At 43.6% G+C, this 19634-nt stretch overlaps 3 protein-coding genes across 6 annotated transcripts in view; 2 read left to right on the forward strand and 1 right to left on the reverse strand.

The window, feature by feature from the left end:
* zgc:162608 (uncharacterized protein LOC100037332 homolog) overlaps nucleotides 1-4264 on the reverse strand; it is a 4932-nt gene extending 668 nt beyond the window's left edge. The window contains exons 1-6 of one of the 2 annotated variants that reach the window (XM_052467199.1): nucleotides 4013-4264; nucleotides 2414-2604; nucleotides 1107-1197; nucleotides 913-991; nucleotides 672-771; nucleotides 1-435 (exon numbers count right to left, since the gene is read on the reverse strand). The exon at nucleotides 1-435 is cut by the window's left edge and continues 668 nt beyond it. In XM_052467199.1, the coding sequence (XP_052323159.1) occupies nucleotides 1-435; nucleotides 672-771; nucleotides 913-991; nucleotides 1107-1197; nucleotides 2414-2472 (764 nt within the window). In that variant the 5' untranslated portion in view covers nucleotides 2473-2604; nucleotides 4013-4264. The remainder of the gene's footprint in view (nucleotides 436-671; nucleotides 772-912; nucleotides 992-1106; nucleotides 1198-2413; nucleotides 2605-4012) is intronic. The other variant, XM_035791502.2, reaches the window with a different exon arrangement.
* si:dkey-103g5.4 (uncharacterized) overlaps nucleotides 1-19634 on the forward strand; it is a 221465-nt gene that overhangs the window by 134489 nt on the left and 67342 nt on the right. For 2 of the 3 annotated variants that reach the window (XM_052467196.1, XM_035791504.2), the window contains exons 1-4: nucleotides 17019-17191; nucleotides 17471-17633; nucleotides 17845-18033; nucleotides 19365-19539. The exons of the other annotated variant lie outside the window; for it this stretch is intronic. In XM_052467196.1, coding sequence (XP_052323156.1) covers nucleotides 17088-17191; nucleotides 17471-17633; nucleotides 17845-18033; nucleotides 19365-19539 — 631 coding nt within the window. In that variant the 5' untranslated portion in view covers nucleotides 17019-17087. Of the gene's footprint in view, nucleotides 1-17018; nucleotides 17192-17470; nucleotides 17634-17844; nucleotides 18034-19364; nucleotides 19540-19634 lie in introns of those variants that run through there. 3 annotated transcript variants of the gene reach the window in all.
* LOC118396803 (multiple epidermal growth factor-like domains protein 6) lies at nucleotides 11988-16245 on the forward strand. Its single transcript, XM_035791216.2, has 6 exons — nucleotides 11988-12132; nucleotides 12298-12521; nucleotides 13295-13456; nucleotides 14598-14777; nucleotides 15654-15774; nucleotides 16214-16245. Exons 1-6 carry the CDS (start codon nucleotides 11988-11990, stop codon nucleotides 16243-16245), a joined length of 864 nt encoding a protein of 287 aa, XP_035647109.2.

Raw genomic sequence — 19634 nt, forward strand, 5'->3', positions numbered from 1 at the left:
GATGTCTTGGTTTTGAAGTCCTGGATGACGGAGGTCATTTTGGCACTGCTGTCATCCAAGGTCTGGCTGATCCACTGCACGGCCTCCAGGTATAGGGTGGGTCCGGCCGCTGCCTGGCTTTCCGCGGCCTCCAATCCCTGATAGTAGAGCCTGAGGTGGCTACACAGCTCCTGGCTGTTGCTGTTCACGGCGCTCTGAAGCTGCTTGATCAGTGGGGCCAGGCGATCTCTCACGCTGGCCAGGGTGGACTCGCTGGACTGGTGGTGGGCAGGGTACACGGCGAGCCTCTCCCTCAACTTAGCGAGCTCCTGGCGAAGGCGGGCGCGCAGCCTCTCGGACTCCAGGGTAAGCTTGTGCCTGATCTCGCTCACCATGGGGTTGGGGCTGTCCTGGGTGTACAGGTTGCTGCTCTCCACATGGCTCTTCCACATCCCACTGTTAACGTACAGGATCAGTTAAAACACTGTTATAAAGGCTGTTATGAGGCTGTTAAAATACTGTTATAATACCATTACAAAGCTGTTAAGAGAGCGTTATAAGCCTGTTATGGAACTGTTATAAGCCTTTATTGGACCGTTAGAAGGCTGTTAAAAGGCTCACCTGAAAACATGCATTTGTGATTCATGATTCAATCATTTATTGAATTCGTTATATATTGTATGAGGACATACTTGACATCCTTGTTGAGGTCTGTCTTCTCATGAGCCTGATTGCTCATTATGTCCTGTAGGGCCTGTGATGCTTCTCTGCTGGTACGGTGGAGTGGGTATGCTACAGTAGAAGATAGACGTTGACATACATGAACTCATTTGAAATCCTATTATTCTCTTTAATACATCTGCTCTATATTATAAACACTATTCGATAGCAGATGCAACGATGTTTTTAATGGAAAGGAAAGAAAGCACAAACCTGTGGTTGTCAAAAACGACAAGGCGAAGATCACTACTTTGACATGCATGTTTATTTTTTTGTTTTTGTTTTTTTTACACTGAGGAGAAATGGGAAAATGAATTAGGATTTTTAACAGGAATCTTCAGACTAAATAGACCAAAAAAAACAGAAGTAACGCAAGATCAATAAGTGAGAGAGTGGCCTGTCCTTACCTGTGTACTAGGTTTGGCAGAATGACTCTTCATCAAGACCGTGCTTATAAAGGGATGGGTCCTTCTTATCATTGGTTGTCCTAAACTCTGCCTGTGTCAACACACAACACGTGGAGGGTCATGTTGATAACGAATAGCACCCGACACAACGCACAAAAACACTCCCTGTCACAGACTGCACAAGCTCCAACATTCCTTGCGACATCGGTTTAAAGAATTTCTAATGATGTCATCCTGTAATAAGGGAAATACCGTAAAAGCATTGTGGTCATGAAAGGAGTCATGTGGGGCGACAGGGTCAATATCAGGAAGAGTTTGTGGGTCAATGGAGGACATAAAGTTCATTCAATTCAACTACCATGGGGACAAATTATCAACAAAAAAAACAACACTTTGAATGATATTTAAATGCATTATTAAATGTATCCCCTTAGGTACACTACATGGCCAAAAGTACACTATATATACACACAAAAGTATGTGGACACCCCTTCAAATGAGTGGATTAGGCTATTTCAGCCACACCCATTGCTGACAGGTGTATAAAATCGAGCACACAGCCATGCAATCTCCATAGAAAAAGCATTGGCAGTAGAATGGCCTTACTGAAGAGCTTAGTGACATTCAAAGTGGCCACATTTTAGGATACCACCTTTCCAACAAGTCAGTTGGTCAAATTTCTGCCCTGCTAGAGCTGTCCTGGTCAACTCTAAGTGCTGTTATTGTGAAGTGGAAACGTCTAGGAGAACACTTCCTGTCCCAATGCATAGTGCCAGCTGTAAAGTTTGTGGAGGAGGAATAATGTTCTGGGGCTGTTTTTCATGGTTCGGGCTAGGCCCCTTAGTTCCAGTGAAGGAAAATCTTAACGTTACAGCATACAAATGACATTCTAGACGATTCTGTGCTTCTTTGTGGCAAAACTTTGAGGAAGGCCATTTCCTGTTTCACCATGACAATGCCCCTGTGCACAAAGCGAGGTCCATACAGAATTGGTTTGTCGAGATCGGTGTGGAAGAACTTGACTGGCCTGCACAGAGCCCTGACCCCAACGAACACATTTGGGATGAATTGGAACGCTAACTGCGAGCCAGGCCTAATCGCCTAACATCAGTGCCCGAATCAACTCTATATTAATACCCATGATTTTGGAATGAGATGTTTGACGAGCAGGTGTTCACATACTTTTAGTGTATGTCAACTTGCAGGTCTCTGAGATCCCAGGCCACCACACAGACAAGGCTATATAGTTTACATTTTTTAAATGTTATTTCAAAAGTATCAGGGGGCTTCACACTATTCACACACACAGTCCCAAAATACTCTCTACGCTGCTGGAGGTCCTCGCCATGCTGGAGGTCCTCGCCATGCTGGAGGTCCTCGGCCTTCGCCATCACCGTCAGTCATCCAGCATTTGTCTGTTGGTCGTTGGTTGCAAGTTATTCCTCTTTGTCCATTGTCAACAAGTGTCTGTGGCACCAAGCCCATGGTATGCTCCATGCTGGCGACAGAGGAAGACATGCATGAGCCATTCTGAACAGAAGTTTTTGACCACACTCGCATGTTTAGGGGTCGACCATCCCTTATCTACTCCTGGTGTATTATTCTGAATTATGGTCATTTATCAGGGGTGACGCATGATGAATGCAACGCTGGAGAGCAACGACCACACCTTGTTCATAGGTTACAATGTTGCGCAAACCATAAACTTGGACTGAACCAACATGAATCCATTCTTAGAATATTAGGCCGTTTCACATGACGTTATTTTAGGGGGCAGGAGAATTAGAGGCCTCAAGTTGAATGAATTTGATTAGAATTGCAAACAGTAGAAATATTGTGTTCATGCCACAAGATGTACTGGATCCTGACAAATGGGTTCCGGAACAAAACTGTCCAAATTCAGAGGTGCCGGATCAAATTAAGCACTGGATTTAGCATTGGTGTGTTCTCCCTCCAGAAGCAGTCCCCAAACGGTCTTCGGTGGTGTTTAATCGGCAATTGGCATCCAACATTATTGTGCATTACCACCACCTACTGTACGAGTGTGGGCCAGAGAAACTAAAGCCTACCTGACAGCCCAGTTAATCTTAAATGATATATATTTCAGACGGTATCTAATCATGTTCTACATAGTAAGCTCTTTAAACTAATTTCCTGTATCCCCTTCTCCCTCACACTGGATCTCAGCCTCTTTCCCTCTCATACTGCCCGCACTGTATTAGTACATGCTCCAGTATCTATATTTCCTGGCAATAATCACACTTTCCTGTTGGATGCTTTTCTATCACATTTAAAGTCTTATTTAACCCGTAGTCTTGTCAAAATTGCTTCTGCTCTTCTTTCTCTTCCTGCCATCCTCACTCTGTACTTGGAATAGATACCTGCCCTTAGTCTATTCCACTGCTCCCATAAGCTTGACACCTGTAACATCGTAATAGAGTCGGTACATACGCTTGTACAGGATACTCATACATCATAACGTCACTTTGTCGGGCAAAGACTCAACTTCAAAACTCAAAAGAAAAGATTTGACTCTTCTGTTTCCCCAACTCTTGCCACCCTGTTTGTGGAACGACGAGCATCACATACAGCGGAAATCTTTCCCCTCAGCTGGTCAACCTTTATATTTACTGCTACCCCAGTTACCACTCCTTTCATTGAGAGCGAAACAATTCACTTTTCTTGTCCCCGTTTGTTTTACTACGATGCTCCTTCTCCCTCGAACCAACAGAAATAATTATGACTAGACCACTTCTGGTTACCCTCACCGATTCCACATTACCCAACTCTTTTTTCACCCACCGTGAAACCACAAACAGATCAGCCAAAAGGCAAGAGTCCACTTTTTCCATAAACTTCATTCCTACTGTCACAGACTCATCTTTTTCCTGACCCTCGGTGCATACCTCGGTCTTCGATAACTTCACCACATCTACCACCTCCGATATGTCGCCCTCATTCACTTCCATTTATCCTCCTGTCTTCAGCTCCCTCTGCTTAGACTGTACACCATTCTTTAACAAACCATCTCCCTTTTTCCCACAATTTTTACCCAACTCAAGCTCACCCTATTCTTCCCTCTCTCTCTCTCTTAGATCTCCTCTCCCTCTCTTTTTCCCTCCTCCTTTTTCCAAGTATACAGCTCCTTACGATAATACTGCACTACTCCTGACAACCATTTTGTTATTGCTTTCTCTAGGGACTCCATTTCCACTCAATCTCCAAACTGGAGCTGCAAGCTCCCCTTTCAGTAGTGTGGTAGCTCGTTATTTCAATCATGCCCAGGTGTGGCAGACCTGGGCCAACTCAGTATCCAAGGAGACCAGACAAGGGGGAGGAGTCTACAATGAATCAATCAGAAAATAAAAAAAGGAGGGAGAGGCACAGCAAACCATTGAAAATAATGTAACATAGAGTAAAGTACACAAATGATGATAAAGGTCACTGCAAGCTCTAAATAAATATAAAATATACACAAAAAGGGCTGGCTTCCAATTGGGGGAAAAACAAGGGAGGGCAACACGTGACAGGCCCTTAACAACACTATCAGATATAGAATACCGAAGCCAACTAGGCTAAAGCTCAATGGTTGCTTCCCGCCAGTCCCTGTCATGAAGCTCAAATCAACAACTGGGTGAGCCTGGAAAAACTCAATTCTGAAGTTCATTCAGTTCATTTTATAAACTATTATACACAATTCTTGATTTTGGCTTGAATCCCCTCAGTCTCGGGTACACGAAGAGTACACAGACATGGAAAATAGACTTCTGTCAAAGAACTCACACTATCCGCTCCTCCTATGGAAACAATGGTAGTATATATTATCAGGTTCCGGCTGAACTTGGTTTCCATCTGACTAGAGTTCTCTAATCAATTCTGGATTACTTAATGGAACACTCAGGATCATGGTGGGTGGAGGCAGTAGGCTACATTCACAGACTAGTCTTATTGTTTGTGAATGTAGCCTTTTTGAAACATAATCAAGCTGTTAAAACTCAAACTACATCCTCACAAGTACATAAAAAATGCCGGATCTTCTTCTAAGTCCGGATCTTATTCTTCTTATTGTATCTTGTTTTGACGTGTTTTTACACTTCTCACTGTGCTAATATGGCTAAAATTAGCTAGCTATGTAACCAACAACTGTAACAATGTATTTGAGAGACAACATGTGCTTACTGGGCATATGTATATATGTTTTCAATAAACATTTGCAGACTATTTTTATTTTACCCAATTTTGTGGTATCCAATTGTTAGTAGCTACTATCTTGTCTCATCGCTACAACTCCCGTACGGGCTCGGGAGAGACGAAGGTTGAAAGTCATGCGTCCTCCGATACACAACCCAACCAAGCCGCACTGCTTCTTAACACAGCACGCATTCAACCCGGAAGCCAGCCGCACCAATGTGTCGGGAGGAAACACAGTGCACCTGGCAAACTTGGTGTTAGCGTGCACTGCGCCCGGCCCGCCACAGGTGTCGCTGGTGCGCGATGAGACAAGGATATCCCTACCGGCCAAACCCTCCCTAACCCGGACGACGCTAGGGCTAATTGTGCGTCGCCCCACGGACCTCCCGGTCGTGGCCGTTTACGACAGAGCCTGGGCGCGAACTCAGAGTCTCTGGTGGCACAGCTGGCGCTGCAGTACAGCGCCCTTAACCACTGCGCCACCCGGGAGGCCCGACTAAATATAGTTTACATGTTGTCAGTATCACAGGAGTTTGGTGGCACCTTGGGGAGAATGGGCTCGTGGTAATGGGTGGAGCGGAATAGGTGGAATGGTATCAAATACATCAAACATGTTCAAATACCCATATTAACATACTATATACTACATACTTAATGAGTACATACTATTCGTTTATTTTAGTATACTGTAAACTAACGGTATCCTTTCATTTGAGCGTATTAGAGCTTCGCCTGTCTACCGGAAGTTGATGCTGTTGCTATGCAACCTCTTGCTAGCTTGATAGCCTAACAAATTACTAGCTAGACATTTTACGACTTCAGGTGTATTATTCAATTCAATCTGGAGTGCCAAAGTGTGCTCAGAGTGCGCTCTGGGCGTTCGTAAATTCAGAGCATTGTCAGATTGTCTGTTTGTAAATTCAGATTTCAGATGTTCAGATGTTTCATTCTCGGACTGTTCAGAGCGCACAACGACAGTCAAGTACCCAAGCTAACTGGCTAACTTGCGAGCTACTTCCAGACACAAATGAGAGAACACCTCACTCTGATGATCTGATGATTACTCGCCCTGGCAGAGCTGGTTAGTCTGTTTTCATGTTGTCCAGAACATTGGTGATTGTAACTGTGCTGCTGGCAACAATATAATTACGCTTTTTTGACGTTGTTTACTGACACCGGCCATATTCAGGCAACATAATGTGTAAGTTAATTTATTGGAAAAGTCATTACTTTATTACATTGCTCAACATTTTCTGAACATTTGTCATAATTAGTTAAAGCAATTAATTGGTATCCGCTCTCGTTGGACTTCAGGCTGCATATTTTTGGCCATTTTCTCCAAATCTTAAAACGTTGTGAAGCCTCGACCCTTTTTTAAAAGAATTGCATTATGGGCCCTGAAAGTATACTATATACTCAAAATACGTCACAACTATTACGGTTAGTGCGGTTAGTATGAGTATTCGAACACAGCTATGGATTCCATGTGTTTGATGCCATTCCATTTGCTCCGTTCCGGTTGTTATTGTCACGACTTCTGCCGAAGTCGTTGCCTCTCCTTGTTCTGGCGGTGCTCGGCGTTCGACGTCACCGGTCTTCTAGCCATCATTGATCCTTTTTTCATTTTCCATTGGTTTTGTCTTGTCTTCCCACACACCTGTTTTCAATCGCATTCATTACCTGTTGTGTATTTAACCCTCTGTTTCCCCCCATGTCTTTGTCAGAGATTGATTTGTTGTCAGTGTAGTGTTATTGTTTGTATAGGTGCGCGTCGGGTCCTCGTACCCATGTTTTGTTTGTTTGTACATTTATTGTTATGGAGCATACTCGTGGAACTTTATTAAAAGACTCCATATTTACACTCCATTTGACTCTCCTGCGCCTGACTTCCCTGCCACCTATTACACCTATGCATGACAGTTATTATGAGTCGTCCTCCCCTCAGCAGCCTCCACTGGTCAGCATTCCTTTGATTGTAAGCCAAACCTGTCTGTTTTGCCTCGACGTTGTGCATATATTGGTTTTATTGGATAACAACCCACCGATCTATATTACTCTCACCTCGTTTGAGCTCATCTGTTGCAATATCTCTATACGAGTCATACATATTTTATATATGAATGAGTATAACCAGTCATAATGTCCATGATCTCATACTACTCGTACGAACCGATGTAAAACATGCATCACTAGCCACTTTAAACAATGCCACTTAATATAATGTTTACATAAATCTACATTACTATACCATCTACTGCATCTTGCCATCTTTATGTAATACGTGTATCACTAGCCACTTTAAACAATGCCACTTTATGTGTTCACATACCTTACATTACTCATCTCATGTGTATATACTGTACTCGATGCCATCCACTTCAACTTGCCTATGCCGCTCTGTACCATCACTCATTCCTATATCTTTATGTACATATTCTTCATCCCTTTACACTTGTGTGTATAAGGTAGCTGTTGTTATATTGTTAGGTTAGATTACTCGTTGGTTATTACTGCATTGTCGGAACTAGGAGCACAAGCATTTCGCTACACTCGCACTAACATCTGCTAACCATGTGTATGTGACAAATAAGATTCGATTTGATTTGATCTGCAGCCATCACATCAGCACAGAAGGTTTAACCATTGACTGCAGCCAGGTCACATCCTTCACTCATCTCATCCTGCTTGTATGTGTGTGAAAGGTTACCACAACTCTCTTAGGTAACTAGGTAGTTGTCATTGACGGGGCATTGTCATTGACAGGGCATAGTCCAGAGCTTCTGTGGTGAATTATGTAGGTTATTCCATGTAGCCAAAGTCCATTCTTCTTTAAAAAATAAAGTGGAAAAATATATTATGTGAAATGTCCTCGAGAGTGGAGAACAGCGTATCGCAAGGTCTGAGCAAGGGGGGGAAGCAGCTAATTCTACAGATTTCGCCACAGGCCAAAGAGAAAACACCCTTTTTTTTAAAGCAAATGTCCTGCAATTCTACACATATTGCCATTGGGCAATGTGCCAATATTGACATTTTGCAATGAGGTGGAGAGGATCTAGCATTTTTAAATCTAATTTCCTTTAATTCAACTTTTTTTTATTGCCATCACTTATGACGTGTTCATATGCTATCTAGGGAGGGGGAACCCCCAGCGGTGGATTAAGGCCACCTGCTTATGCTTGTGCAGAAGGTTGACTTCTGAACATACTGCAAAGTTATTACATAAAGAAAATGAGAAGTAAAAAGTGTGACCGTGACCTGGCAGAGTTACTCAAGAATTGCATTTGGCGAAAGGCTCGGCACACGCATACTCAGGCTGACTGGCTCTCATTCAGGCAAATGAGAAATGAGTGCACTCAGGCTATCCGGAAGGCTAAAGTTAGTTACTTTAAGAAGCAGTTCTGTCTCTGTGGGTCTAATGCGACTAGCCCTGATGCTCCTCCCTCTTTTTCCCCTACCCTTCTACAAAGTTTCTCCCTGCAGGCGGTCACTGAGTCCGAGGTGCTAAAGGAGATCCTTAAACTTGACCCCCAAAAAACATCTGCGTCAGATGGTTTAGACCCTTTCTTCTTTAAGGTTGCTGCCCCTGTAATCGCCAAGCCTATCTCTGACCTTTTTAACATGTCTCTCCTCTCTGGGGAGGTTCCCTTTGCTTGGAAGACAGCCGCAGTCCATCCTTTATTTAAAGGGGGAGATCAAGCTGGTCCTATCTGTTACAGGTCTAATTCTATTTTGCCCTGTTTATCCAAAGTGTTGGAAAAACTTGTCAATAATCAACTGACTGGCTTTCTTGATGTCTATAGTATTATCTTGGGTATGCAATCTGGTTTCCGCTCAGGTTATGGATGTGTCACTGCAACCTTAAAGTTCCTTGATGATGTCACCATTGCCCTTGATTCTAAGCAATGTTGTACTGCTATTTTTATTGACTTGGCCAAAGCTTTTGATACGGTAGACCATTCCATTCTAAGGAGTATTGGTGTCTGAGGGGTCTTTGGCCTGGTTTCTCAAAGAGTGTGGTGAATGATGTCAACACATCTGCTGTCTCAGCCACTGCCTGTCACCAAGGGTGTACACCAAGGCTCGATCCAAGGTCCCACGCTCTTCTCAATTTACATCAACAACATAGCTCAGGCAGTAGGAAGCTATCTCATCCATTTATATACAGATGATACAAGTCTTATACTCAGCTAGCCCCTTCCTGGATTTTGTGTTAAATGCTCTACAACAAAGCTTTCTTAGTGTCCAACAAGCTTTCTCTGCCCTTAACCTTGTTCTGAACACCTCCAAAACAAAGATCATGTGGTTTGGTAAGAAGAATGCCTCTCTCCCCACAGGAGTGATTACTACCTCTGAGGATTTAGAGCTTGAGGTACTTGGGAGTATGAATAGATGGTACACTGTCCTTCTCTCAGCACATATCAAAGATGCAGGCTAAGGTTAAATCTAGACTTGGTTTCCTCTATCGTAATAGCTCCTCTTTCACCCAAGCTATCAATCTAACCCTGATTCAGATGACCATCCTACCCATGCTAGATTATGGTGACGTAATTTATAGATCGGCAGGTGAGGGTGCTTTCAAGTAGCTAGATGTTCTCTGCCATACGGCCATCAGATTTTCCAATGCTCCTTATATAATGTTTCAGGTAAAACCCTAGTGCAGACTGTTTTGATGCAACAATGTTTATTACAGCAACAGGTAAACAACAGGCAGGGGTCGATAATCCAGAGTAGTGGGTCAAAGGTACAGGACGGCAGGCAGGCTCAGGTCAGGCAGAGGTCGGTAATCCAGAGTAGGGGCAACAGTACAGGACGGCAGGTAGGCTCAGGCAGAGTGGTCAGGCAGGCGGGCTCAGAGTCTGGACAGGGAAGGATCAAAACCAGGGGGGCGAGAAAAATAGTGACTGGGGGGGGAGCAGGAGCAGAGGAAACCACTGGTTGACTTAACAAACAAGACAAACTGGCAACAGACAAACAGAGAACACAGGTATAAATACACAGGGGATAATGGGGAAGATGGTCAACACCTGGAGGGGGGTGGAGACAATCACAAGGACAGGTGAAACAGATCAGGGCATGACACCTTATAGGACACACCACTGCACTCTATACTCTTCTGTAAACTGGTCATCTCTGTATACCAGTCGCAAGACCCACTGGTTGATGCTTATTTATAAAACCCTCTTAGGCTTCACTCACCCCTATCTGAGATATCTCCTGCAGCCCTCATCCTCCACATACAACACCCGTTCTGACAGTCACATTTTGTTAAAGGTCCCCAAAGCACACACATCCCTGGGTCGCTCGTCTTTTCAGTTCGCTGCAGTTAGCGACTGGAACAAGCTGCAACAAACACTCAAACTGGACAGTTTTATCTCAATCTCTTCATTCAAAGACTCAATCATGGACACTCTTACTGACAGTTGTGGCTGCTTTGCGTGATATATTGTTGTCTCTACCTTCTTGCCTTTTGTGCAGTTGTCTGTGCCAATATTTTTGTACCCTGTTTTGTGCTGCTACCATGTTGTGCTGCTTCCATGTTGTGTTGCTACCATGTTGTTGTCATGTTGTGTTGCTACCATGCTCTGTTGTCATGTGTTGCTGCCAGCTATATTGTTGTCTTAGGTCTCTCTTTATTTGTATTTTTAATCCCAGCTCCCGTCCCCGTCGGAGGCCTTTTGTATTTTGGTAGGTCGTCATTGTAAGTAAGAATTTGTTCTTAACTGACTTGCCTAGTTAATAAATAAAGGTTAAGTAAATGAAATAAAAATATTACACATCCCAGGCACACACTCAAGTGTATTCACACTCAAGCACACACACACACACACACACACACACACACACACACACACACACACACACACACACACACACACACACACACACACACACACACACATGCACATTCCTATAGCCCTCATATATACACACACACACACACACACACACACACACACACACACACACACACACACACACACACACACACACACACACACACACACACACACACACACACACACACACACACAGCTTTGCATTATACATTTTAGTTCTGTATTGTGGTTTCTAGGCGGTTGACCTATATTCAAACTGCTACTTTTTTTCATTGATATTTATTTGGTATGTGGTATTGATTTAGTACATGTGTATGCGTATGTGTACCACTTGATAAAAGCAAGGACAGGCCCGTTATCATGAGGAAGCAACGGGTGAAGATGTTACCTTGGATTTTGAACACAAGCTGGCAGCCTTTCAGTACACAGGACAAAGTTTGACTGGATAAGCAGCAAAACAAGGTCTTCATTTCTCACGACCACTCTTTGACCTGGCAACACGGCAAACAGAAGCCCCCTGAAAAACAATTTGCTAATTCTAAACATCCAATTCAAATCAATAGCAAATTCCTAGAATTTGGGGAGAATTGCAATGAACCGTAAAGCAAAGTGGTGATGATGTGACGGGAGCCAAATCACAACCTGTTCAATATCAGTTCATTGGGAGGATTGATATGAACAAAGCCTGTAATCTGACCTGGATGCATAGGGTTGCCATTTTCAACCCACCAGCCTCCCATGTTACCCTACCTCGCAGGCCCCATCAATTATTCAGTGGCCCAGGGAAAGTGCTGGTCTCCAGTCCCCCACTGACTCTGGGACAGCAGTAGCAAGATCGTCCAGGACCGGGATGATGCTAAGGAAGGTAGGGCCAGGAGTATGCAGGCGGCCAACCCTGCTGTTTTGGTGCCTGTATGTCTTCGTGGAGGAGCACACTGTGTATGGCCACAACAGAACTGTGGAAACCAGGGAGATGGAGAGGCCATTTTGTGAACAAGGTAGACACACTGTATGTCTCTGCATGCTTAGATAGACCTGAGAATAATTATTATGTGTGGCATGAGAGACAAAACCTGACTATGCCACCTTGTGACAGCGCATGAAAACCCTTGGTGGTACACTACCACTACCACTTTGTGGTAAAACTCTATTTATTCAAACAGGATACTATTGTCCAGTGGGAAGTCCCACACCAGTGCCATGTCCGACGGGTACATTTGGGCCGACGGTTGGTGCTAGGTCCATGGACAGCTGTCTCAGCTGCCCAACCAACCACTACTGTCCGCGACCTGCTCTGACCTCAGGCATACCCTGTGGAGCCTGGGCACAGCAGCCCCTACCTGGCCAGGACAGATGTGTGTGTCTTGGAGAAGGGCAAACCTTCCAGGTGTGTGTATGTGTGTTTGTGTGTCTGTGTGTTTGTGTGTGTGTGTTTACGTATGTTCTGTGTGTGTGTGTGTGTGTGTGTGTGTGTGTGTGTGTGTGTGTGTGTGTGTGTGTGTGTGTGTGTGTGTGTGTGTGTGTGTGTGTGTGTGTGTGTGTGTGTGTGTGTGTGTGTGTGTGTGTGTGTGTGTGTGCGTGCATGTGTGGGTGCAAAGCCCTTCTTTTATGTTTTGTATTGTGTATCAATGACTCTGTCCTGTCCGTCTTCCGTAGTATCAGGCACACAGGTTGCATGCAAGAACAGTTAACACAATATACAGTATATCCACTTGGTTCATGGGTTCAATCTGTAGCCGGCGGGCTCAGAATGTTTCATATCAAGTTTCACCATAGCCGGAGTCTAATTTCCATCCGCGTCAGTCACCCAGTGACTGTTGAGCCTTCCACTCAGCAGCTCATGTTCAAAGGGGAAATGACTCTAGGTACTCTGAATGACTTCCAGGTATTGGGTGTTGATCTAAGCGTTTTAGTGTCAAATCAAATCAAAATCCAATTGTATTTGTCACATGCTTCGTAAACAAGTGCGTGGGGAGAGTCCAGTGTGTGTGCTTTGAGTCAAACGAGTTTTGCAAAAGGTCTAATGTCTATTTGTGTGCATGTGTGTGTTTGTGTGTATGTGTTGTTATGTGTTTGTGTGTGATGTGTGTGTGTTGGTATGTGTGTGTGTGTGTGTGTGTGTGTGGGTGGGTGTGGGTGTGTGTGCACGTGCCAATTTAGGCCAGTGATGGGCAGTGCCCCTGTGCCCTAGGGTACCGCCTCATGGGCCAAGGGGACACTTGTTTGCACAGTGTCTATGATATTTGTAGAGATGGGAGAGCGAGGACACAACACGGAACCTGTCTGGACAGGCAGCAGTGGGCACAGCACTGTACCCAGCAGGTTAGGAGAAGATAACTCACCCATGCATGCACACACACACACCCTGCACACACGTACACGCACACGCACACACACACACACACAGAAACTCTACGTACTGTAGTTCATTGAACAAAGTACTGTGTGCAGTACAGGTGTGTTGATAGTACTTTTTTGATAACACAATTTGCTTTACCAAGACATGCATACAAAAACCGTGGAAACTGTTTCCATTGATACATTCTATTCTGTGTACAATGTACAGATATACAATGTACAGATGGAACTGTGGCAACATGGGTGTCTACTCTGTGCTAGTCCAACCAATCATTTACATATACAATAGATCTGTGGATCCCAAACTGGGGACTCGAGGTCGGAGTAGAATTTTTTTTTTTTTTTTAAGAAATCAGTCCAGCTTTCAACTTACTCTTGAAAGTTGTAACAGTAGAATGCACAAGATGCAATTTCGAAATGTTGTAGTCCATAATCTGTTTTCCTTGTCAGTCATTGCATACTGTATCTTAGAGAGCTATTTATATTTGTCAGAAATGTCAAGATCAACTAGCCATTGTCAGCTAACAATTTTTATCTAGGTTTTTCTATCCCATAGATTGTGTTGTAATGCTTGAGACACTCAAATATCACATGAATACACATTATACATGGCAAAATGTATAGAATTGCTAGAAAATAAGCTTTAAAGCTGCAAAATGTTCTCTTCACCAAAATGAGGGTGTGAACAGTGCTTGTGCCCATAGAATTAAATGTGGCACGTGTACACGTGCGCAGTGGGGGCGCGGGATGTTCCCCAATGCTAGAACAGGGGCCTGAGTAAAAAAGTTTGGGAACCCCTGCACTACATGGCTGACAGCGGGCACTGTTTTGAAGCCACTGCGCCTCTATCTTCGCACTCCCCCACCATTGTAAAAAAATATTTTGGAAACCATCGAAATGCATTTATTAATGTCTACATTCTACATTTTGGCACGTTCATTCAATTATTCTATCATTGGCCCATATATAGCATCAGCAATCCAGGGTTTATATGCATAATGGAGTCCAACGTAATGTGTAACTTTTTTCCCTTGACTGGCTGCCGCTCAGTCCCAGCCTTTTCCTAGGTCAACAGATCCCAAGTGTTACTCTCTTCCTCTCCCAGGTGTGTCTCTCTCCAGGGGACTACCAGGGCTTTGATGGAGCTCTGGGCCTGTGTCTGTGCAGGGAACCCCCAGAGAGAGCTGTGTGTGGGGGCTGGTGTAGGAGCAGGCCAAAGCTGGCACTTCATTTAGTGTGTGCTGCCGTAGACTTGCAGCTGGTATATAGTAACTCTGAAGGCCAGGTAAGCCATGATGACTCGAGCATGTGTAAGTGAAGAGTTGTATGGCAGACACATTATGCACACATACTCACACAAGGCACCACACACACACACACACACACACACACACACACACACACACACACACACTATGGGGAGAGACACGCAAACTATTTGAAGTAAACACCTTCTTTTAACTATTAAGGGCACGCACACTTAGGAACGCATTTGTCTCTCACAAAACCTAACGGTTCACGCACGCACGCACGCACGCACGCACGCACGCACGCACGCACGCACGCACGCACGCACGCACACACACACACACACACACACACACACACACACACACACACACACACACACACACACACACACACACACACACACACACACACACAAGGCAGCATACATGTATGCGACCAATAAAAATGTGGATTTGATACACACACACACAGGTACAATTATTTGTCTCTCTGAAGTAAAACCATCAAGCGATGTCTGTCATTGAACAACCCCATGCCATGATTAGATAGTGAGAAAACACACTAATCTCTTTTATAATTTCTTTAAACAATACAATTAAATTTACCAACATTTCTGAACATGGATATATAGCATTTTGGAATGAAACTCTTCAATTACAAACACTTGATCCTGTCCCCTTATCTCCAACCAACATCCATAGGACCATTTTATTGAAAAATGTATGGGTATACCGTACACTAGCTTGAGTTAAAACTTAGCTTGTACAATCACAGACAATGTACGGAAGACAAACTGAATAAACTTGGAAATCACATACTTGGATATCATATGCTTGGACATCACAGACAGCCACATAGAGTAACAACCTGACATAGTTAGGAGTAAACGGTCCAGTGTTTTCTCTAACAGGTGAGCGTCTCCGGGAGTGTGTTGCTGGAGACCGTGTTCAAACGCTGGGACTCCCAGGGGACCTTGCAGTGTGACGGTCGCCACAATGTCTCCCTTCCTGTGTACACAGTGCAAACAAATGGTGAGCTCCTCGGATACAGTGTGGGCCCAGTTACAATAGGCCCTTAATACATGGTAGGACCAATGATAACAATGACTGTATTTGTGTGTGTGTGCTTTTTTAAAGATGCAGGGTTCCTTGGTCTCCTCAATGACGTCCCAGCGGAGATTCGGAAGTTATTTCCAGAGAAAAGCATGGGAATGCACATCTCTTCTACAGGTTACCTATCACCAGAGAAAGATTTAAAAAACCTACAGTGCTATGAAAAAGTATTTTCCCTACTTTTGCATATTTTTTTATAATGAATGTTGTCAGATCTGCAACCAAAACCTAATATTAGATAAAGGGAACCTGAGTAAACAAACAACACAACAATAAATACTTATTGAATTTATTTCATAAAAGTTATGCAACACCCAATTGCCCCTTTACACTCAATAATTGGTTGTGTCACCTATAGCTGCAGTGACTCCAACCAAACGCTTCCTGTAGTTGTTGATCAGTCTCTCACATCGCTATGGAGGAATTTTGGCCCACTCCTCCAGGCAGAACTGTGGTAACTCAATGACATTTGTGGGTCTTCAAGCATGAACTGCTCGTTTCAAGTCACATCTCAATTGGGATTAAGTCTGGACTTTGACTAGGCCATTCCAAAACTTCAAATTTGCTACATTTTAGCCATTTTCATGTAGACTTGATTGTGTGTTTTGAGATCATTGTCTTGCTGCATGATCCAGCTACATTTCAGCTTCAGCTCACAGATGGATGGCCTGACATTCTCCTGTAGATTTCTCTGGTGCAGAATTCATGGTTCCTTCTATTTAAAAAAGTTGTGCAGGTCCTGAGGCAGCAAAGCGTCCCCAAACCATCACACTACCACCACCATGTTTGACCGTTGGTATAAGGTTCTTACTGTGGATTGCAGTGTTTGGTTTTTGCCAGGCAAAGTTTTTGTTATTTGTAAAGTCAGGTTCCCTTTATCTAATATTAGGTTTTGGTTGAAGATCTGATAACATTCAGTATAAAAAAATATGCAAAATAAGAGAAAATCAGAAATGGGGCAAATACTTTTTCATGACACTGTACATGTTATCCTAATTTTACTGTCCCAACACACTTACTGATAAAATATTATCTCTGTGATTAATTCATTAATCCATCCATGCATCTATCCATTCCTCCGTTTGTTTCTTTGTTCGTTTGTTAATTTTTTCATTAATTAATTCAACCATCCATCCCTCCATGACTATTTTCTACCAGGTGACTCTGGTGTCAGAGAGGAAGGAGGGGCTGGGTCTGATTGGTCCAGCAGAGCAACCACCTGGGGAGGAACCATGAACTCCAGCTCTGTGGGGATTCTGAACCCTACTGCATGTCTACACCTATGGGACACACTGCTCTTCACTGTCACCAGACAACATTACCCTCAGTATGATGTGTAAGTCAATCAAACTGTGCTCCTGACAGTGGATTTTCTACACTTTGCTCTCAGAAATTAGTTTTTAATTTGCATAGGACTTCAAGATATGTTTTATAAAATGTCAAACCTCTTCATCTGGGACAGGGTGCTATTGCAGATCCAACACACTCCTGAAAGCATTACGGAAAAGCCACTATCTGCAACAATTATTTTGGCCTTTGCGTATCTTTCTATGAAAACTATTTTCTTTATCCTTTTTTTTCTACTGAGCTTCAAACTTCCTGTCTTGTTGTCCAGAGAGAACCTGTACAATACCAACCGTGACTTTGACTGGGGTCCTCTGAGACGGCTGGCTGAGGACCTGACACTGGCCAGGACACCACCGACACTCTTCTCACTGGTCTTCACTCAGCCTGGGGTGTACGCCTTCAAACTCAGCGATCATCAATACAAACACATGGTATTACCCTGTTTGCTCAAACGTGGCCTTAGAGTTTTCTTACCTAGTGAACAAAATGGGTGAAAGATACAATCGTTGTATAGTAATGCCCTCTCCTCTTCATTTTTCTTTTATTGTGTTATGGAGTAACTTTGAACTGATAAAAGTGAAATCCATAAGCCTTCCCAGTATCTAAAGCCAATATGCTCACGTGCTCCTCTGCTCCTCACAGTATGTGAGGGTAATGCCAGCAGGTGGACAGTGCTATGAGGCTGGACCGTTCTTCCCCACTGTCCCCCATCATGTGACAAGAATGGGCATCGCCAAGAGACGACACCTGCTTCTACGCCCTGACTGGTTGGTGACAGGAGGACTGCTGCTTGGCGCTGTGGTCATCCTCAGCCTGTGTGTGACGCTGCTGGTGAGAGCACTTCTTGGCGTTGACAGGCACACACACATGCGTCCTCACAGGCATGCCTTGATTGCAAGCGCACACACACGTCCATAAACATTATTGGCAAGTGTAATTGGGAAATTTCAGTTTAGAATATGCGTATGTGTAACAGTTAAGAACGTAGTTGAGAGTGGGGTCAGTCGAGCCAAAGGGTTAGTTGAGTCACCCCTTCTTTCTATGAAACTATACATAAAATGAATCATGTGACCAAATATTTAGGAAAAAAAGAGAGAAAGACAAGTGGTAAGCAAGTTCGGTTCAAAAAACAGATTTTCACAAAGTCAGATTAAAATGTGTTGTGTTGTAGCTTTCATGATGCTTGTATCTAAACCAAAGCTGATCATTTTAATACTGTTCTATACATCAGTTAGAGTCTCTATAAGCTTATACAGTATATGCAGTCCTAAACCAAGCATGAAAGTGCATCTGTGTAGCTGTGTGGGCTAATATAGTCCAAATGGTTGCTGTGGGGCAGTGGTGGAAAGTACATACTGTAAGTAATACTTTAAATAATTTTTACTTAAGTCGTTTTTTGGGGGGTATCTGTACTTTCAGATGTTTACTTCACTACATTCCTAATGAAAATAATGTACTTTTTCTCCATACATTTTCCCTGAAACCAAAAATACATTTTGACTGTTTAGTAGGACAGGAAAATGGCCAAATTCACGCACTTATCAAGAGAACATCCCGAGTCATCCCCACTGCCTCTGATCTGGTGAACTCACTAAACACAAATGCTTTTTGATAGCCCCTGGCTATCCATAATATAAAGTAAAAACAAGAAACCTCTGCCGTCTGGTTTGCTTAATGTAAGCAATTTGAAGTATTCTTTTAATGGATGACTTTCACTTTTAACTTGAGTCATTTTCTGTTAGGGTATCTTTACTTTTACTCAGGTATGACATTTGGGAACCGTTTCCACCACTGTATTTTTCCTTTCTGTATTGCACATGATGTTCAGTGTTCTATCTGTGACACTCAAGGTGCGGGTTGATGGTCACTAGACCTGGATACTGGATGTTATGGATTATTCTCATGTCTGTTGATTCCAGCCAGAATGGAGGTACAAGGACACTGAGTATTCACTGTTCTATTGTATTGATGACATTCTGTGAACACTATGATTCTGTCGCAGGTGACAAATTCATTTCCTGTTTTGTGTTTTGACTTCCTTACAAGCCTCTCGGGCTGCTGTTGACTCCCTTTAAGATTCTAGTGGAGCAAAGGTCACGCACATTGTGCACACAATTCTGCTTTTACACACAAGTCAGACAGATTTGTATTCCCATGTGTAGATCTTGTTTCGGGAGTATGGCTGGCCAGAGAAAGTGGCCACCAGAGCCCAGTACCGTACACTCCAGCTCCAGTACCCCATGGAAGACTACGCCTCAAAGGGTTCCAGGGTGACGACATTAAAGAAGTACCACAGAAACCTCCAGGCCAGGATGACGGAGGCCTCTATGCAGCCCGGTACAGTACAATATATCCTCCTCATTCCCACTCACTCTTCACCCACCATAGCCCATAGGCAAGCAAGCTACCCAACCACCGTACTATAAAACATT

This window comes from Oncorhynchus keta, chromosome 18 (genome assembly GCF_023373465.1).
Source record: "Oncorhynchus keta strain PuntledgeMale-10-30-2019 chromosome 18, Oket_V2, whole genome shotgun sequence".
NCBI lineage: Eukaryota > Metazoa > Chordata > Actinopteri > Salmoniformes > Salmonidae > Oncorhynchus > Oncorhynchus keta.

Excerpts from the sequence above, each read along its gene's own strand:
- LOC118396803 (XM_035791216.2), top strand. The coding sequence starts at position 11,988 with ATGCTAAGGAAGGTAGGGCCAGGAGTATGCAGGCGGCCAACCCTGCTG. Across the intron at positions 13,457-14,597 it reads CACAGCACTGTACCCAGCAG|GTGTGTCTCTCTCCAGGGGA; the intron begins GTTAGGAGAAGA and ends TTCCTCTCCCAG. Across the intron at positions 15,775-16,213 it reads GTACACAGTGCAAACAAATG|CTGCAGTGACTCCAACCAAA; the intron begins GTGAGCTCCTCG and ends TGTCACCTATAG.